Raw genomic sequence first — 18898 nt, forward strand, 5'->3', positions numbered from 1 at the left:
CATGCCTAGTGTGGAGCATGCCAAGTGTGGAGCATGCCAGGTGTGGATCATGTCAAGTGTGGAGCATGCCTGGTGTGGACCATGACATGTGTGGAGCATTCCTGGTGTGGAGCATGCCTGGAGTGGACCATGCCTGGTGTGGAGCATGCCAGGTGTGGACCATGCCAGGTGTGGTGCATTCCTGGTGTGGACCATGCATCGTGTGGAGCATGCCAGGTGCGGAGCATGCCAGGTGTGGAGCATGCCTGGTGTGGAGCATGCCTGGTGTGGAGCATGCCGGGTGTGGACCATGACAGGTGTGGAGCATGCCAAGAGTGGAGCATGCTAGGGATGAACTATGCCAGTGGTGAACTATGCCATGTGTGGAGCATGCCAGATGTGGAGCATGCCTGGTGTGGAGCATGCCCGGTGTGGAGCATGCCCGGTGTGTAGCATGCCAGGTGTGGAGCATGCCAGGTGTGGAGCATGCCAGGTGTAGATTGCCAAGATTTGTGACGTGGCTTGCGTTGAGTGGTACAAACACCGCTGAGAGGAATCCCTGGTGGTTGTGGACGGACGGTGGGTGTTGTTGCCATTGACACTGATGTTGCTTGAGGCTTGAAAATTTTGTGTGCACGTGTGACTATGGAAATGTGTTGTGTGTGAGCTTTCATGTGTAGAAGAGTAAAATACAGGTCGCCATTTATTCCCCCACACAAAAAGCAGGTATCCGGAGTTTGCAGCCATTCTGCTGGGCATGGTGGAGGAGACGGTACAGAATGTGATTGCAGAAGCGGGTCGAGGGGAAGCGACGCTGACTTCGTGCCACCGTTTCATCACGTGTACTCCACACCAGTGCCATGCCACTCTGTATACAGGTAAGTAGTCAGGCCTACCTGAAACAAGTCCGCCTTTGTTTCATTCCCTGGGAATTTCGGTCAACCAAACTACGGATGCTCACCTTTAATAAATTCACTGAGTTTGACTCTTTTTGTGCACAAACTATTGTTGTATACAAGGAGTAAAATAGTACAGTGTGTAGATACAAACTATTGTTGTATACAAGGAGTAAAATAGTACAGTGTGTAGATACAAACTATTGTTGCAAACAAGGAGTAAAATAGTACAGTGTGGAGATACAAACAATTGTTGTATACAAGGAGTAAAATAGTACAGTGTGTAGATACAAACTATTGTTGTATACAAGGAGTAAAATAGTACAGTGTGTAGAAACAAACTATTGTTGTATACAAGGAGTAAAATAGTACAGTGTGGAGATACAAACAATTGTTGTATACAAGGAGTAAAATAGTACAGTGTGTAGATACAAACTATTGTTGCAAACAAGGAGTAAAATAGTACAGTGTGTAGAAACAAACTATTGTTGTATACAAGGAGCAAAATAGTACAGTGTGTAGAAACAAACTATTGTTGTATACAAGGAGTAAAATAGTACAGTGTGTAGAAACAAACTATTGTTGTATACAAGGAGTAAAATAGTACAGTGTGTAGAAACAAACTATTGTTGTATACAAGGAGTAAAATAGTACAGTGTGTAGAAACAAACTATTGTTGTATACAAGGAGTAAAATAGTACAGTGTGGAGATACAAACAATTGTTGTATACAAGGAGTAAAATAGTACAGTGTGTAGAAATAAACTATTGTTGTATACAAGGAGTAAAATAGTACAGTGTGGAGATACAAACAATTGTTGTATACAAGGAGTAAAATAGTACAGTGTGGAGATACAAACAATTGTTGTATACAAGGAGTAAAATAGTACAGTGTGTAGATACAAACTATTGTTGCAAACAAGGAGTAAAATAGTACAGTGTGTAGAAACAAACTATTGTTGTATACAAGGAGTATATTAGTACAGTGTGTAGAAACAAACTATTGTTGTATACAAGGAGTAAAATAGTACAGTGTGTAGAAACAAACTATTGTTGTATACAAGGAGTAAAATAGTACAGTGTGGAGATACAAACAATTGTTGTATACAAGGAGTAAAATAGTACAGTGTGTAGATACAAACTATTGTTGCAAACAAGGAGTAAAATAGTACAGTGTGTAGAAACAAACTATTGTTGTATACAAGGAGTAAAATAGTACAGTGTGTAGAAACAAACTATTGTTGTATACAAGGAGTAAAATAGTACAGTGTGTAGAAACAAACTATTGTTGTATACAAGGAGTAAAATAGTACAGTGTGGAGATACAAACTATTGTTGTATACAAGGAGTAAAATAGTACAGTGTGGAGATACAAACAATTGTTGTATACAAGGAGTAAAATAGTACAGTGCCTAGATACCAACAATTGTTGCAAACACGGAGTAAAATTGTACAGTGTGTAGATACAAACAATTGTTGTATACAAGGAGTAAAATAGTACAGTGTGTAGATACAAACTATTGTTGCAAACAAGGAGTAAAATAGTACAGTGTGTAGATACAAACAATTGTTGTATACAAGGAGTAAAATAGTACAGTGCCTAGATACCAACAATTGTTGCAAACACGGAGTAAAATTGTACAGTGTGTAGATACAAACAATTGTTGTATACAAGGAGTAAAATAGTACAGTGCCTAGATACCAACAATTGTTGCAAACACGGAGTAAAATTGTACAGTGTGTAGATACAAACAATTGTTGTATACAAGGAGTAAAATAGTACAGTGTGGAGATACAAACAATTGTTGCAAACATGGAGTAAAATTGTACAGTGTGTAGATACAAACAATTGTTGTATACAAGGAGTAAAATAGTACAGTGCCTAGATACCAACAATTGTTGCAAACACGGAGTAAAATAGTACAGTGTGTAGATACAAACTATTGTTGTATACAAGGAGTAAAATAGTACAGTGCCTAGATACCAACAATTGTTGCAAACACGGAGTAAAATTGTACAGTGTGTAGATACAAACAATTGTTGTATACAAGGAGTAAAATAGTACAGTGTGGAGATACAAACAATTGTTGTATACAAGGAGTAAAATAGTACAGTGTGTAGATACAAACTATTGTTGCAAACAAGGAGTAAAATAGTACAGTGTGGAGATACAAACAATTGTTGTATACAAGGAGTAAAATTGTACAGTGTGTAGATACAAACAATTGTTGTATACAAGGAGTAAAATTGTACAGTGTGTAGATACAAACAATTGTTGTATACAAGGAGTAAAATAGTACAGTGTGGAGATACAAACAATTGTTGTATACAAGGAGTAAAATTGTACAGTGTGTAGATACAAACAATTGTTGTATACAAGGAGTAAAATAGTACAGTGCCTAGATACCAACAATTGTTGCAAACACGGAGTAAAATTGTACAGTGTGTAGATACAAACAATTGTTGTATACAAGGAGTAAAATAGTACAGTGCCTAGATACCAACAATTGTTGCAAACACGGAGTAAAATTGTACAGTGTGTAGATACAAACAATTGTTGTATACAAGGAGTAAAATAGTACAGTGTGGAGATACAAACAATTGTTGTATACAAGGAGTAAAATAGTACAGTGTGTAGATACAAACTATTGTTGCAAACAAGGAGTAAAATAGTACAGTGTGTAGATACTGAGGTGCGGTGCTATGCGCACGACTTGTTTGCCAAGAAGATAAGCAACAACGCGGGTAACCAAAAAGAGTCTTTATTCCAAAGCTCAACTATAGCACTGACGTGCTCAGGGCTGCGCGCCCCGTGTATATCCCGAGGCCACGCCTACCCCTCGGGCGTGGCCGACACCCTCTTGGTGCGCGGAATGTCACCGCAATACAAACTATTGTTGTATACAAGGAGTATAATCGTACAGTGTGTCGATACAAACTATTGTTGCATATAAGGAGTAAAATAGTACATTGTGTAGATACAAACTATTGTTGCAGAAAGGAGTATAATAGTACAGTGTGTAAATACCAAACTATTGTTGCAGAAAGGAGTATAATAGTTCAGTGTGTAAATACCAAACTATTGTTGCAGAAAGGAGTAAAATAGTACATTGTGTAGAAACAAACTATTGTTGTATACAAGGAGTATAATAGTACAGTGTGTAGAAACAAACTATTGTTGCAGAAAGGAGTATAATAGTTCAGTGTGTAAATACCAAACTATTGTTGCAGAAAGGAGTAAAATAGTAGGCCTACAGTGTGTAGATACAAACTATTGTTGCAGAAAGGAGTATAATAGTACAGTGTGTAAATACCAAACTATTGTTGCAGAAAGGAGTAAAATAGTACAGTGTGCAGATACAAACTATTGCTGCAGAAAGGAGTATAATAGTACAGTGTAGACACAAACTATTGCATATAAGGAGTATAATAGTACAGTGTGTAGATACAAACTATTGTTGCATATTAGGAGTAAAATAGTACAGTGTGTAGATACCAAACTATTGTTGCAGAAAGGAGTAAAATAGTACAGTGTGTAGATACAAACTATTGTTGCATTTAAAGAGTAAAATAGTACAGTGTGTAGATACAAACTATTGTTGTGTGTGTGTGTGTGTATGTTTGTGTGTGTGTGTGTGTGTGTGTGTGTGTGTGTGTGTGTGTGTGTGTGTGTGTGTGTGTACATGTGTGTATATGTATATGTGTTTGTGACCCACTCTCCCCCATGTACGTGATGTGGGAGGGAGAGGATTTGAGCTCTTAGTCACATTTTACATGAGATGTAATGACACATTTCAAACTGCATTTCCCATGTGCACACACATGCATTCACATGTTATTAGAAGAAAATACATTGTGTAGATTACATCATTTGTGGATGTGATCAATTGCCAGTAACCACTTTGTAAAACTGAATGTGCAGCATCTATCTCAATATGTCCAAATGTCACACACGTCCATGCCCGTGGGATTCCCATGGGTGGCCCCACTGGTCTATATTATAATAGCCGTAGGTGATTCTGTCTGTCTGTCTGTCTGTGGGTGTGGTCCGGGGGTGTGGGGCCCAATCCATTCTAGGAGAGGCTTCATAAACAAATATCCACCATTTTATTAACTAGCATAGCTTTGAGGCCCTTTTGTTAGGCCTGCGGTGTCTTGCTCTCTCTCACAGTTTTATTTCAACTCTAATTCGATATATCATTTCATTTTTCTCAGTCGCTAACATAGTTTTAGACTCGGCTGAAAAAAAACCGGAGGAGAATCCGATGAAAGTTTATGTTTGTAGAACGAAATGCATTTTTGAAGGCCTGTAAAAAGCCCATTCATTGAGTCACCCTCACGATTTTATCTCAAATTCACCATCTTATTTCATTTTTATAGATGGTTTTAGACTCGGTTTCAGCAATAATTGAAAAAATAAATGCACACGGGAAAAATACCGAGATATATAAAAAATTGTGGCATGATGTATCATACACCGCCCAACATGACACAGACGGCAACATGTCGACATATATGAAAAATTCGCTTTTTCTTTTCCGTTAAGATATATTACTTTTCCGTTTGACGACAGTCGTCACAAAAACGTCAACAATGATGCCGACATATATTTCTTCGTTCTTATTTCATTCAACATTATTATCTGGAAGTAAAAGTTCACGTGTTCATTCCACGTGTGCAAAAACAAACTCCATTTCACGTGTGCATGGACGTGTAATTCACATATGTAAAATAAATAAATTAACAGACGGGAAATCGATGAGAGATATTTCGTTCGGAGTGATTATACACCGCCCAAAGCAAAATTTTCACTGAGAAACCGAGAGAATTCACTGAGCTAATGTCATCAAATTTCACCGAGTTTCAGGAAATTACCGAGAGATATTTCTTCGTTTTTATTTTATTCGTTATGCGCACGTACACTTTAAACATGTATATACATGTGGGATGTGGGATATATACATGTGGGACATGTGGGATGTGTGTGGGTGTGTGTGTGTCTGTTGGGATCGGTCATGCACACACGGGAAAATGCCGAGATATATAAAACATTGTGGCATGATGTATCATACACCGCCCAACATGACACAGACGGCAACATGTCGACATATATGAAAAATTCGCTTTTTCTTTTCCGCATACACATCCACACATGTACACACACACACACACACACACACACACACACACACACACACACACACACACACACACACACACACACACACACACATACATACACCCACATATACACCGACACACATGCACACACATACACATATACACATATACACATACACACACACACACACACCTTTTGGGAAATTTCCGTTTGATGACAGTCATCACAAAAACGTCAACAATGATGCCGACATGTGTTTCTTCATTTTTTATTTCATTCATCATTATTATCTGGAAGTAAAATATGTTACAGGAAATTATCGAGAGATATTTCTTCGTTTTTTAAATTTTATTAGTTATGTGCACATACACTTTAAATAGGTTTCTTTGAAATCTTTAATGTCTCAACCGGAATCGACGCGGGACGATGTATCATCGCCATTATATGTTAATGTGATTACTGTTGGTGACGTAGGTATATGCATCATCGCTATTTGCGCATGCGCAGCCCGGCGGTTCCGGTGTCTTGTTCAACCTGGTGTACTGTTGCCTCAGGCCTCGTCACCCGACAAAGTGGTGATTAAATGCCGATGTTATAACAAAGCCTGAACATGTTTTGGTTGGGCATTCGCTCTGAACGAAGGAGAGGAGTTTACCATTTACTGGCTCATACACCACCCAAATAGCTCAAAATGTCGACATATATTAAAATTCGCTTTTTCTTTTCCGTTAAGATATATTACTTTTACGTTTGATGACAGTCGTCACAAAAACGTCAACAATGATGCCGACATATATTTCTTCGTTCTTATTTAATTCAACATTATTATCCAGAAGTAAAGGTAAACGTGTTCATTTCACGTGTGCACGTACACTTTAAAGAAGATTATTTGAAATCTTTGATTTTAAAAACGTCATTTTGTATTCTGTAACGAAAAGAGTCACATTGGTTTTCCCGGGAGAGATAGGTGTTATGTGATGTTTGTCGTGAAATTGTGCCTAAGTTTGAACCCAGGTGTTATGCGGCTTCTGTCCACTGCGCAGCAGTTCTAAGAACTCAGACAGACAGCGTTTCGATCATTCCTGTGACATTTATCGTGTGTAATGTTGTGCATATAGTGGGGGGGCCAATGTAGCAGATTGAAATGCCCGGTGAAATTGCTTGTTAATTTTTGGACACTGGTTGGGCTGTCTTTAGGGATGATATAAGTTCTAGAAAAAATATGTCTCCAATTGTTTCAAGTTCTTTATGGCGGCCATTTTGGATTTTCAAAATGGCGGATGTCGAAAACGTAAAATTCCATTATCTTGGCTTCTAAATGACCTAGAGTTTCGATTCTGGTGTCCAGTTGTACATTTTTGGGGATAGAGAATTGAATGAAACCTTCTTTAATAACCTACAAGGGATAAAAATAGGTTTTTATGGCACAGCCGAACCAGTGTCCAAAATCTAACTTAATGCACATCTATCTTAATTGTTATTTGTTATTTGTATGTTCCAGATTCGTGACCCTGAGCTATGATGGAGCCAAAAAGCAAGAAAACCAAGAAAGAAACTGATTTCACACTTTGCATTCAGTGCCAGGATCCCCAAGGTGCACTAGTGACTGAGCCAGCACTGGGCTCATATGCAAAGTTTCTCCAGTTCATCCAGGAGAGGGCACGATATGGTGATGCCGACTTCAAACAGATCAGCGAACGATTAAGCTGTTTCACTGCCACTGACTTGAGGAACAATAAAGCAAAGTGGCACCGGGCATGTTATGGATCTACATGCAACACTGCTCACCTGGAGCGTGCTAGAGTTCGCCACCAGAAAGCCTGCGAACATGGCGACACCCAGCATCTTCATAAGAGGTGTGGACGTCCTTCTTCTGCACCTGCCGCTGCAAGTACCTCAGGTTCTACGCAAGACGAGACTCTTCGCTTCACACGTTCATCATCAACTCCATTCAACAGAGACCTTTGTTTCTTCTGTCAAGAGGTCACTAAGGAAAGTGTACATGTTGTATGCACGTTCAACGCAGGTAAACAGCTGAAGAAAGCTGTTGAAGAAGGCAGCAACCACAAGTGGAAAGTTCAGCTGAGTGCTGCCATCAGTGCACATGATGCTCATGCGATCGACGTCAAGTATCATCTCCCATGCTGGGTGCAGAATGTCCAACGTGCTCCCAAGAGTGGGACATCAAGTGATGACAAAGAACACATACTGCAAGAAACTAATGTTATCAAAATAGCCGCAGACATTGAGTTTGTCAGCCTTGTTCGCTCTCTACTCCAAGCTGGTGAAATTCTCAACATGTCTGACCTGAAGTCGGTTTACTCCAGGATTCTTGACAATAATGGTGTGCACAATGTCCCATCACCTACTACCCAAGGCATGAAGGAGAAAATCAACTCTCACATTGATGACGTTCACTTCATGAAACCAAAACGTCGAAACGAGTCAGACTGTGTATTCTCCACTGCCGTGCGTGATGCAGCTGTCGAAGATGCAATGACGAAGACAAATGAAAAAAACATCGAACAACTGTTTGAGAGTGCCTCTGTTCTCCGCAGTGCCATTGCTTGTCAGAACAAGCACCCATGGCAATTTGAAGGAGAAATGAACACTGATGATGCTGAAAAGCATGTACCCAAAGTACTCTATGCTTTCCTCCGCTGGCTACTGGAAGGACCAGCCACGAGCATTGAGCCAGAGACTATGCGCTCAGCCACTATTCATCGAGATGTTATAACCATCAGTCAGAACATCATGTACGGCTACAAGTCAAAACGCCAAGTCACGTACAAGCCCAAAGAGCCAGATGCACCATTCCGCCATCGCTTAGAATGGCCACAGCAGCTTGCCGTTGCCATTGTAGTCCATCAGTCCACCAGAAACAAGAAGCTTCTGGATTTCCTGCATGGGTTCGGTCTGTCTGTTGATTATAGTCGGATCTTGCGGTTGGAGACACAGCTGGCCAACTCAGTCATAGAGTCTACGACAGAACAGGGTGTATACTTTCCAAGAACCATGCGCATAGGGACGTTTGTCTTCTTTGCAGTGGACAACAGTGACTTCAATGAAGACACACCTGATGGGAAGCGGACACTCCATGCTACAGCCTGGGCACTCTACCAACGACGGGAACATGCACCCTCCACAGATGAACATACAACACTGACACTACATGACCGAAAGGCCAGACACCGCTCACTCAAGGTTCTGACTGCTCCAGACTTTGTTCCTTGCCAAGCACCAAACAAACAATCTGCCACAGGTACCACGTATAGCTTCAAGACACGGTCAAACCCAGATGTCACCAAGCCGTACTCTGCGACGGACACAGTGTGGCTACTTTCACGCACAATCATGCGAACAGCTGAAGCTGAGGACGTACAAGACGACATCATCCCACCAGATGACCAGCTGCAAGCTGCAGAACCCCAGCATGCTGACCCTGTTGGGTCACTCGTCCACGATCCAAAACAACCACCTGGCAGTACGATCAAGCATCACGATATCCCAACTTGGACAGCCTACAACTCACTGCTCTCCTCTTCGAAGCCTCTGACAGAGGTCAACGCCCTGCCATTGGTAGCAGCACCAGCCCATGAATGGCAAACACTGATAACAGTCTTGAAACAGACACAGCAAATCAACTGCATGGTCATGGGTCCCGATAGGAAGACAGTGATCACCTTAGACATGGCCCTGTATGAGCGAGCCAAACAGCTGGAGATGACCAGAGATGACTGCAAAGGCAAGTGGGTACTGTGACTAGGGGAGATGCACACTGTGATGGCTGCACTGAGGGCTGCTGGGAATGCCATAGAGGACAGTGGTCTTGACGAGGCTTGGTCTGAGGCTGATATCTATGGCCCAACAACGACCAGACAAATACTGGAAGCCAAGCACATGAAGAGGGCTTTGGAGGCCCACATCACCACTGTCCAAGCCCTCTTCGACCTCTATGTGGACGAATTCTTCCAAGAGCATCCCCATCTGAGGGGCCCATGTACCCAGTCAGCACAACAGGTTGCCCAGAGCTGTCATCTACACAACCGAGAGGAGATGACAAGCGCGCAGAACAACATGCTAGCTGTCCTCGAGTCAAACGAAGTCCTGGAGGCCATGGCAAAGTTTGATGAGAGGAAAGAAGCCAAGAGTCCACTGTTCAAGTTTGTGCGACGCTACATGCGGATGATAATGCTGATATACACATTCATCCGTGCCACCCGTGATGGACAATTTGAGCTTCACCTGTCTTCACTGGATGAGATGTGCATATACTTCTTTGCACATGACAAACAGAAATATGCCAGGCTGACTCCCCGGTACCTTGCAGAGATGAAGGCCCTGAAGATGACAGATCCAGGGATCTACCAAGAGTTCATGGATGGGAACTTCAGTGTCCATAAGAATGAAATCCCCTTCTGTGCTGTAGGTGTGGACCATGCACTGGAGCACATCAACAGGATCATGAAGGTGACAGGGGGTATTGTGGGCATTACCCAGAATGCCAGTGCCCGCGAAAGGTTCTTTCTGACAGCACCAGAGCTGAGTAGGCTTGCTGAAGAAGCCCGTCAGATGGCTGGCTCACAATCAGCTACACGCAAGGAGCACCACGACCTATCAACCACAGTCTGGGCTCGGCAGGAAGACAGCATTCGTCGACTGAAGAATGTGATCAGAGAGTCCATGAATCCCATGACGCATGAGGGTGAAGACCTGACGACTATCATCACCAAGGTGGTGATGCCAGCTGAAGTACAGAAGGATGTCTGCAACCAAGATGAGATTGGTCAGAAAGCGTATAACACGTTTGTTGCAGAGCGCATCAACACAAATGAAATCAACCTTTGGGCCAGAATGGGAAAGGTCAAACTGAAGATGTGGAAGAGTGCCAGGAAAGCTGTGAAGCACAAACTGGCAGACAAGGTTGTAGAGCTGAAAGACGACAGGTCACTGTTTGCGCGCATGCTGATCGTGGCCCGCTCACGACCAGAGATCAACTTGAAGGATGCCATAGGTCAATATGAATTCACCGCGCTTCCACGAACCCTCTTTGCAATGGCTGGGACACTACTACCATGCACAGACAAAAGCAAGCTCATGGGCATCCTAGAAGATCTACCCAAGAAGTCAACTGGCACTGGTCAGCAGCCAGACGACGACAATCCTGAACATACTCCACCCCCTCCCAAGAAGGTGACTGTCATAGACGGCATGGCATTAGTGCAAGCAATGGGTAAGCCACAATGGGTCAAAACATGTGCCCAGTGGGCTGGCCATTTCAATGCAACACTGGACTGCAAGACCAACGGGTATGATGAAGTCCACCTCGTGTTTGACCGATATGATCTGCCAAATTCACTGAAAGAGGCCACACGGGAGAGGCGCCAAGGTGGCAAGCCGCCCACTGCTTACCACGTTCAAGACAGCACCCCGATTGGGAAACTGACAGCAAAACAGTTCCTGTCGCACACCAACACCAAAGATGAGCTAACTGTCTATCTGGCAAAGAAAGCTCTGTGTCACTTTGAGGGGACTACCAAGGTCTTCATCGTCACTTCAAGGCAGGATGTCTTCTCCAACTGCATGGATGTACAGCATCTCCGTAGCTCCCAGGAGGAGGCTGATACGAGGATCTTTCTTCACAGTCTAGATGCCGTCCGAAGAGGTGCAACACAGCTGTACATTCAGTCACCTGATACTGATGTATTCATCCTAGCACTCCACCGGTACCATGAACTATGCAAAGACACATACTTCATCACGGGTGTGGGGAACAAGAAGAGGCAAATCTCACTGGAACCAATAGTACATGAACTTGGTGTCAGGAAGGCTGCAGCCCTACCAGGATTCCATGCATTCACGGGAGCAGACCAGACTGGTCGGTTTGCCGGCAAGGGAAAGCTCACATGTTGGCAAGCCCTCAATAGGTGCTCTGTTGAGGTGGTATCTGCGTTTCATGACCTTGGGGCCTCTGAGGAGCTGAGAGCTGACACAGAAAGTGACATTGAGGCATTTGTATGCCAGCTGTATGAGCCTCGTACTACAGTTGTGGATGTGGGCAAGCTGAGGTGGAGACTGTTTACCAAGAAACAGCTAGAGGCACAGAAGCTGCCACCAACACGGGGAGCTTTACATGAAGCCATTGCTCGTGCACATTTCCAGGCCATGGTGTGGCATCAGGCTGATGTACCGGACCCCCAGCTTCCACAACCAACAGAACATGGATGGAGAGCAGAAGGAGATCAGCTGGTGCCCATCACAACCAAGGACCCTCCAGCCCCAGCTGCCATCACACATCTAATCAAATGTAACTGCAAGAAGACCCAATGCATGTCTCACTGCTCATGCAGGTCTCAGCATCTCAACTGTTCTGAGATGTGTATGTGTGGGGCAGATGAAGAGGTGTGTGGTAACACGGGTCAGGAGCGCCCCATGGGAATCGATAACACTGATGATGAGGAGGATGGAGATCCTTCAATGTAACAATGAACACTGCCAACTAAAAATATTGCACAAAGACATTATAAGTGTACATTTGAACACTAAAGTCCAGCCTTTATGTGATTTAGAAGTGAAAATGATGGAAAAAAATATATATATGTGTTGGCATAAGTGCGTGAAAATCCAAGATGGCTGCCATAAGAACCCTTTTGATCATATGTAGGTGTATAAATGTGTGTTTATTGGATTAAGTATCCGCAAATATGTACATTTGGACACCAAAATTAACACTCTAGGTCATTTAGAAGCCAAGATAATGACAATTTCGGTTTTCAACAAACGCCATTTTGATAATCCAAAATGGCCGCTATAAAGAACTTGAAAAAAATGGAGACATATTTTTTCTACAACTTCTATCATCCCTAAAGACAACCCAACCAGTGTCCACAAATTAACATTTGAATTCAACGGGAAAACATTGCCCCCCCCACTAATACTTAGATGGTGCGTATTATTCCTTTGTTCCAGGCTTGCTCGTGCTAGTTGCAAATCCATTACTGATTCCTATGAATGCTGAATATTGATATGTTGCTTGTTGGTTTTCTGACAGGTATTGCTAGAGATCGATTCAGAATTAAACTCACAATCTGAGACAATGTTGTAACTCTGGTTTTTACAACGATTAATTCTGAATCCTCTCTTGTCTTGAACGGGAACACCATGACTCATAAGCTGATACAAGTTCCGATCTACGGAGCGGATCCACAAGCGCCGGACGCGTCTGCCCAGCTCCAGCATTGGCTAAGTCTGCTGACAAGCTACCTGGGAGCCCAGGAGGCTCTCACGGGTGCAACCAAGCTCGCGGTGCTGAACTCCCGCGTGTCTCATATAGTTTTCACGTACATATCCCAGTGCGCACATACGCCGCCGCTGAGGCAGAATTACGACGGATCTACATCAAGACTCGGAGCGTGGTCTATACTCGATAAGCTGCTCGCATCTCGGAGACAAGACCCATCGGAGACCATCGACCACTTCGTCCAGGAACTTCGCCGATTAGCGAAGGACTGTACGACAGAAGCACGGACACACGAACAAATATGTGACGATTTGATGAGAGACGCATTTGTTTCTGGGCTTCACTCGCCTATAATACAACAGAGATTGCTTGAAGAAACGGATCTGACGCTGGAAAAAGCTCATGAATTATCGCTCGTGTACCAAGAAGCACAGGCACAAGCGGAAGCGTACGATCCACTGTACGTCACTGCGGGTTTAACCGGCGTGACATGACCGGAGAGAGCTACTATCGTGGAGCAAACGGATGCTGCACCTCCGCCGGAAACGGGGACAACGGATACTCTCGAGGATCCCGGCCCGAGTGTGACAGCCACCGCCACTGCCGCTCCATCAGCCGGAAGTAACGCTAAGTGCTTTTTCTGCGGGAACCGGAATCATTTAAGGTCAGTTTGTCCGGCCAGAGAAGCGGCGTGTCATTCGTGCTCTCGGAAAGGACATTTTGCGAAGGTTTGTCGCTCATCACGGGGCCGGCGAACTCGCTTGACGTTGTCTGTGATTCTCTCTCCGCCCGAGAGACAATCGGTGCCCCGTGCGGCCTTGATTGGGATCCCCCCCCGCTCGGTCCCCGCGCAGCTCACGCGACCTTGACTAGGATCAACTCGCCGACGAGACAATCAGCGCCTTGCTCGGCTCGAATGCCCTTGACTGGGATCATCTCCCCGCGCAAGCTTCGCACATCTCGAACGCCCTTGACTGGGATCCTTTCATCACCTGGGGCACGTTCGGCTTCACGATCGACGCTGGCTGGCGTCGGGTCCACACGCATGGCTCGAGCGCCCCCTCTGGATGACTCGACGACTACCGGGCCACCTGGACTGTCCAACGCTGTTATTCCAATTATGGTTGAAGGGCAGAACGCAAATGCCATAATCGACACTGGTTCTACTGATAGCTATGTCGATTTACGACTCGTTCAGAAGCATAGCTGGCCGATTCTCGGGTCAACACACCGAATTTTTATGGCTTCCCAAGGGCTATGGCTGCGCACTTGAGGGGAATGCCAGCTGAAGCTTGTGATTAATGGCCGAATGTTTCCGGATGTGCACTTAATGGTCTTACAAGCATTATGTGCTGAAGTATTGCTAGGACACGATTTTCTCCGTCGGCATAGTCGTTTGGAAATGGAATTTGGTAGTCATGATACTCTTGCTGTGTGTGCTCTGGCAGGGATGGAAATTGACCACTGTCACTGTTTCCCAATTTGACTCCTGACTGTACACCGGTTGCCGTTAAATTGCGACGCTATTCACGGGCTGACACGCAATTAATTGCTGAGGAGACTGGGCGGCTATTAAAGGAGGGCATAATCAAACCTAGTCGATCGCCTTGGAGAGCCCATGTTTTGGTGGTTCAGACCGAAACTCACTGCAAACGCATGGTAATCGACTATTCGCAGACGATTAATCGGTTTATGCAATTGGATGCCTACCCACTCCCGGGATTGGATTCTCTGGTTCGACAGGTGGCACAGTACTCGGTATATAGTACTTTAGATCTCCGCAGCGCGTATCATCAGATTCCAATCTCTGAGGCAGATCGCATCTACACCGGGTTTGAATCTGGACAGAGGTTGTACCAGTTCACCCGGCTGCCTTTTGTGGTCACAAATGGGGTCCCTGCTTCCAAAGGGCCATGGATGACATCATTGCTAAGGAGAGCTTAATCGATGTCTTTGTTTACCTGGATAATCTCACGGTTTGTGGGTACGATCAAGCTCATCATATTGCTAATCTGAAGCGCTTCCTCGAGGTTGCGCACAAGTACCGCCTGACTATGAACGAGACTAAATGTCACTATTCCACTCGAACGATAGATCTCCTGGGGTACACCGTGACCCACGGCACTATCACCCCAGACAAGGAACGACTGCGGCCCTTGCTCGACATGGCCCCGCCACATGATCATGCTTCTTTGAAGCGTTCTCTTGGGCTTTTTGCCCATTATTCAAAGTGGGTTCAAAATTTTTCAAGAAAAGCTTTGTCCGCTTGTGGATTGCAAAGAGTTCCCCATGAGTCACGCCGCTAAGGCCGCTTTCCATGGCCTGAAGTCAGACATAGCTGGCGCCGCTGTGTCGTCTATTGATGTAAACAAATCCTTTGTTTTGGAAAGTGATGCGTCGGACCATGCGAAAGCTGCCACACTCTCTCAAGGGGGGCGACCTGTGGCCTTCTTTCAAGGACTCTCTCCTCTGCGGAAAAACGACACTCGTCTGTTGAAAAGGAGGCATATGCCATCGTTGAGTCTATCAGGCGTTGGTGGCCATATTTGCTTGGCAAATGTTTTGAGATCATTACCGATCAACAAAGTGTCGCTTTTATGTACGACACGCACCATGCTCAGCGCATTAAGAATGAGAAAATCACTCGCTGGAGGATTGAGTTAGCCGATTATTGCTACACTATCAGGTATCGCCCAGGGTGGGATAATCTCGCAGCGGATGCATTATCATGGCCAGCGGTGTGTGCAGGTCTCACCTCCTTTGAGGACCTGCGTGTTCTTCATGACTCTTTGTGCCATCCCGGCATGACGCGTTTAGCTCATTATGTGCGCAGTCGCAATTTGCCCTACTCCATTGAGGACATTCATCAGCTATGTCGCACTTGTTCCGTTTGTGCTGAACTCAAACCTCACTTCTACAACCCTCGGATGGGTACGCTGGTCAAGGCTAACCGGCCGTGGGAAGCGATTGGCAATGGACTTCAAAGGACCCCTGCTGACTTCGTGTCTACCGCCTTGTCCGAGAATACCGGCTTCGGGTAGTTCTCGTTATCTTCTCACGATAGTTGATGAGTTCTCCAGATTCCCTTTTGCTTTCCCGTGCGGCGATATGTCCGCTGCAACAGTTATCCGGTGTCTGCAGTACTTGTTTTCTATGTTTCCGAATCCGGCCTATGTGCACACCGACTGAGGAGCGGTGTTCTTGTCCCAGGATGTGGGAACCTTCTTGCTCCAGCGTAATATCGCTTATAGCTATACTACTCCGTATAGGCCACAGGCGAACGGACAGGTGGAACGATTTAATGGCATTATATGGAAAGCCATTACTCTGGGCCTTAAGTCCCGTGGACTAGGACTGGACCGATGGGCCTGGGTGGTACCCGGGGTGCTAAGCTCGATCAGGACATTATTGTTCACCGCTACTAATCAAACTCCCCATGACCGTATGTTTCGTTACTCGCGTCGTTCTGGCGGTATCCATCCTTTGCCGGGCTGGCTTGCTGAGCCCGGACCGTCTTTCCTCAAACGCGCGGTTCGCTCAAGTAAATATGACCCGCTCGTTGACAAGGTTCATATCCTCCAAGCCAACCCTGAGCACGCTCGAGTGCTGCTGCTAAATGGACGTGAGTCTACAGTCTAGGTGCGCCATCTTGCCCCATGCGGGGATGCTGTTGGGCCGGACTTCGGCCCGGTTAATCCGTCGGCCGCCCCGCTTATACACCGCCCAAAAGACACATGTACATTTGTGTACGTGTGTGTGTGTGTGGATGTGTATATGTGTATATATGTGCATATATATATATATATATATATGTGTGTGTGTGCATATGTGTGTATGCATGGTGTGTGCGCATATATGTGTGTGTGTGTGTGTGTGTGTGTGTGTGTTGTGTGTGTGTATATTGTTGCGGATTCGGGGTCAGGACTCCCGTGACCAGTGGGGGGGGGGGGGGGGGGGGGGTTAATCCCCTTGTCTTTTAAGCTGGCCGTTCCCCCAACCCTAGAAGTTATAACGCTTCTTCCGGTCGGGAGTAGCCAGGGTGATGGGTCAATGAAGTCCTAAATACCTGAGTGCTACCCCTGGCCGTGTAGCAGGGAGATAACTCCTGCTCGGACCGCGGACAAGATGGAGTTTGCTGAGCGGTTAGCAATTCAAAGCCCGAGCCGTTAACAAAAGGACTAAACCCGATTAAAGCGGTTCCGAATCGTGCCACAGGCACTCAATGGAGAGAAAAGACGAAGACGATCGAATAAGGAGAAAACAGAAAGAACAGGGCAATTTATTAATAATTTGTACAATTAGAAGAGGAAACGAAAGAAGGGAATGTACAAGGAAGAGGAAGAAGCAGACACAGGGCTATCTTAAACAGTCTTAATTAGCACACCCAGGACAACACAAACAGACTTACATGAAAGGAGTAATGGTGGCAGGGAAGGAAGGTGTCCAAGCAGAAGGACGGCGTGGGCGCCGGCTCCGATTCACGCTCCACCCCGGTCCACGCTCCGGTTCCGATCCACGTTCCAGCTCCGCGGCGAAACCCGGCAAGTAGCGCTGCTCGTATATTGTTGCACGCGAGCGGACCTTACTTAGCAGCGTTCATATATCGGGGAAGGTATTCGCTTTCGCTCTCTTAATGTTCATAACGTGCTGCAGTTCAACAGTTCAACAGAAGTCCCCGGCGCAGCCCGATACAGTTGGTCACTCCCTGCGCAGTTCGTAATCATCAGCATCCCCCAGCGCAGTTCTAGGTAATCGAGCTCTCTGTAATGTGACAATCAACCCTCCCCTGCGCAGTCCGTAATGATGCAATCGACGGTCCCCTGCGCAGTCCCTTAATGATGCAATCGACGGTCCCCTGCGCAGTCCCTTAATGATGCAATCGACGGTCCCCTGCACAGTCCGTAATGATGCAATCGATGGTCCCCTGCGCAGTCCGTAATGATGCAATCGACAGTCCCATGCGCAGTCCGTAATAGGGCTTCGCGCTAGCGCTTATATCTCGCGCGTTGAAATCAAGCCACCTTCATAGGGCTACGCCCACTAGCGAGCTTACCTCAGCCCTGGTTGGTCGGCGAGGGCTCGCTAGCTCCACCTTTGATGATGAGTCGACAGGGGGGCCACACCTCCTCCCCGTGCTCCGCCCTTCATCGCCAGCCTGACCGCGTGCGCAATGGCGTTTGATGCAGCGAACGCTGCTAGCAAGCAAGCGCTAAGGCGCGTAATAGCAAGAGAGAGACAACTCCCGCCTGTAGGTGCGCATGATGGAGTAGCTTGGAGAGACAACACAACAACAACAACAACAACAACATGCATTTTAAGGCCATTTTCCCTGCTAGAGCGGGGGTTAGCCTTGCGGTCCCCATGACAATCTTCTCCATTTTGCCCTATTTTCTGCATCTCTCCTTGTTAACCCCCTTGCCTGCATTTCTTCTTCCACCATCTTTAGCCAAGTCTTTCTCGGTCTACCCCGTCCTCTACTTCCTTCTCCATTAATTTCCATCACTCTTCTCAACCAGTCACTTTCATCCTTCCTCAACACATGACCAAACCATCTCAACCTGTTCCTCTTCACAGCATCAATCACAGGCACGCCACTCATCAGCACGCCACTCAGTTCCCGAAACTTCTTCCATGCACATCTCACTCGAGCAACCGTTGCCGA

General features: G+C 45.5%; 1 protein-coding gene across 5 annotated transcripts in view; it reads left to right on the forward strand.

Moving 5' to 3' along the window:
- CFAP65 (cilia and flagella associated protein 65) overlaps positions 1–18898 on the forward strand; it is a 245362-nt gene that overhangs the window by 192066 nt on the left and 34398 nt on the right. For 3 of the 5 annotated variants that reach the window (XM_078785710.1, XM_078785713.1, XM_078785711.1), the window contains one exon: positions 703–857. In XM_078785710.1, the coding sequence (XP_078641836.1) occupies positions 703–857 (155 nt within the window). The remainder of the gene's footprint in view (positions 1–702; positions 858–18898) is intronic. The other 2 variants (XM_078785714.1, XM_068125878.2) reach the window with 1 other exon arrangement.

Source organism: Myxine glutinosa, chromosome 10, assembly GCF_964187855.1.
Source record: "Myxine glutinosa chromosome 10, kmMyxGlut1.1, whole genome shotgun sequence".
NCBI lineage: Eukaryota > Metazoa > Chordata > Myxini > Myxiniformes > Myxinidae > Myxine > Myxine glutinosa.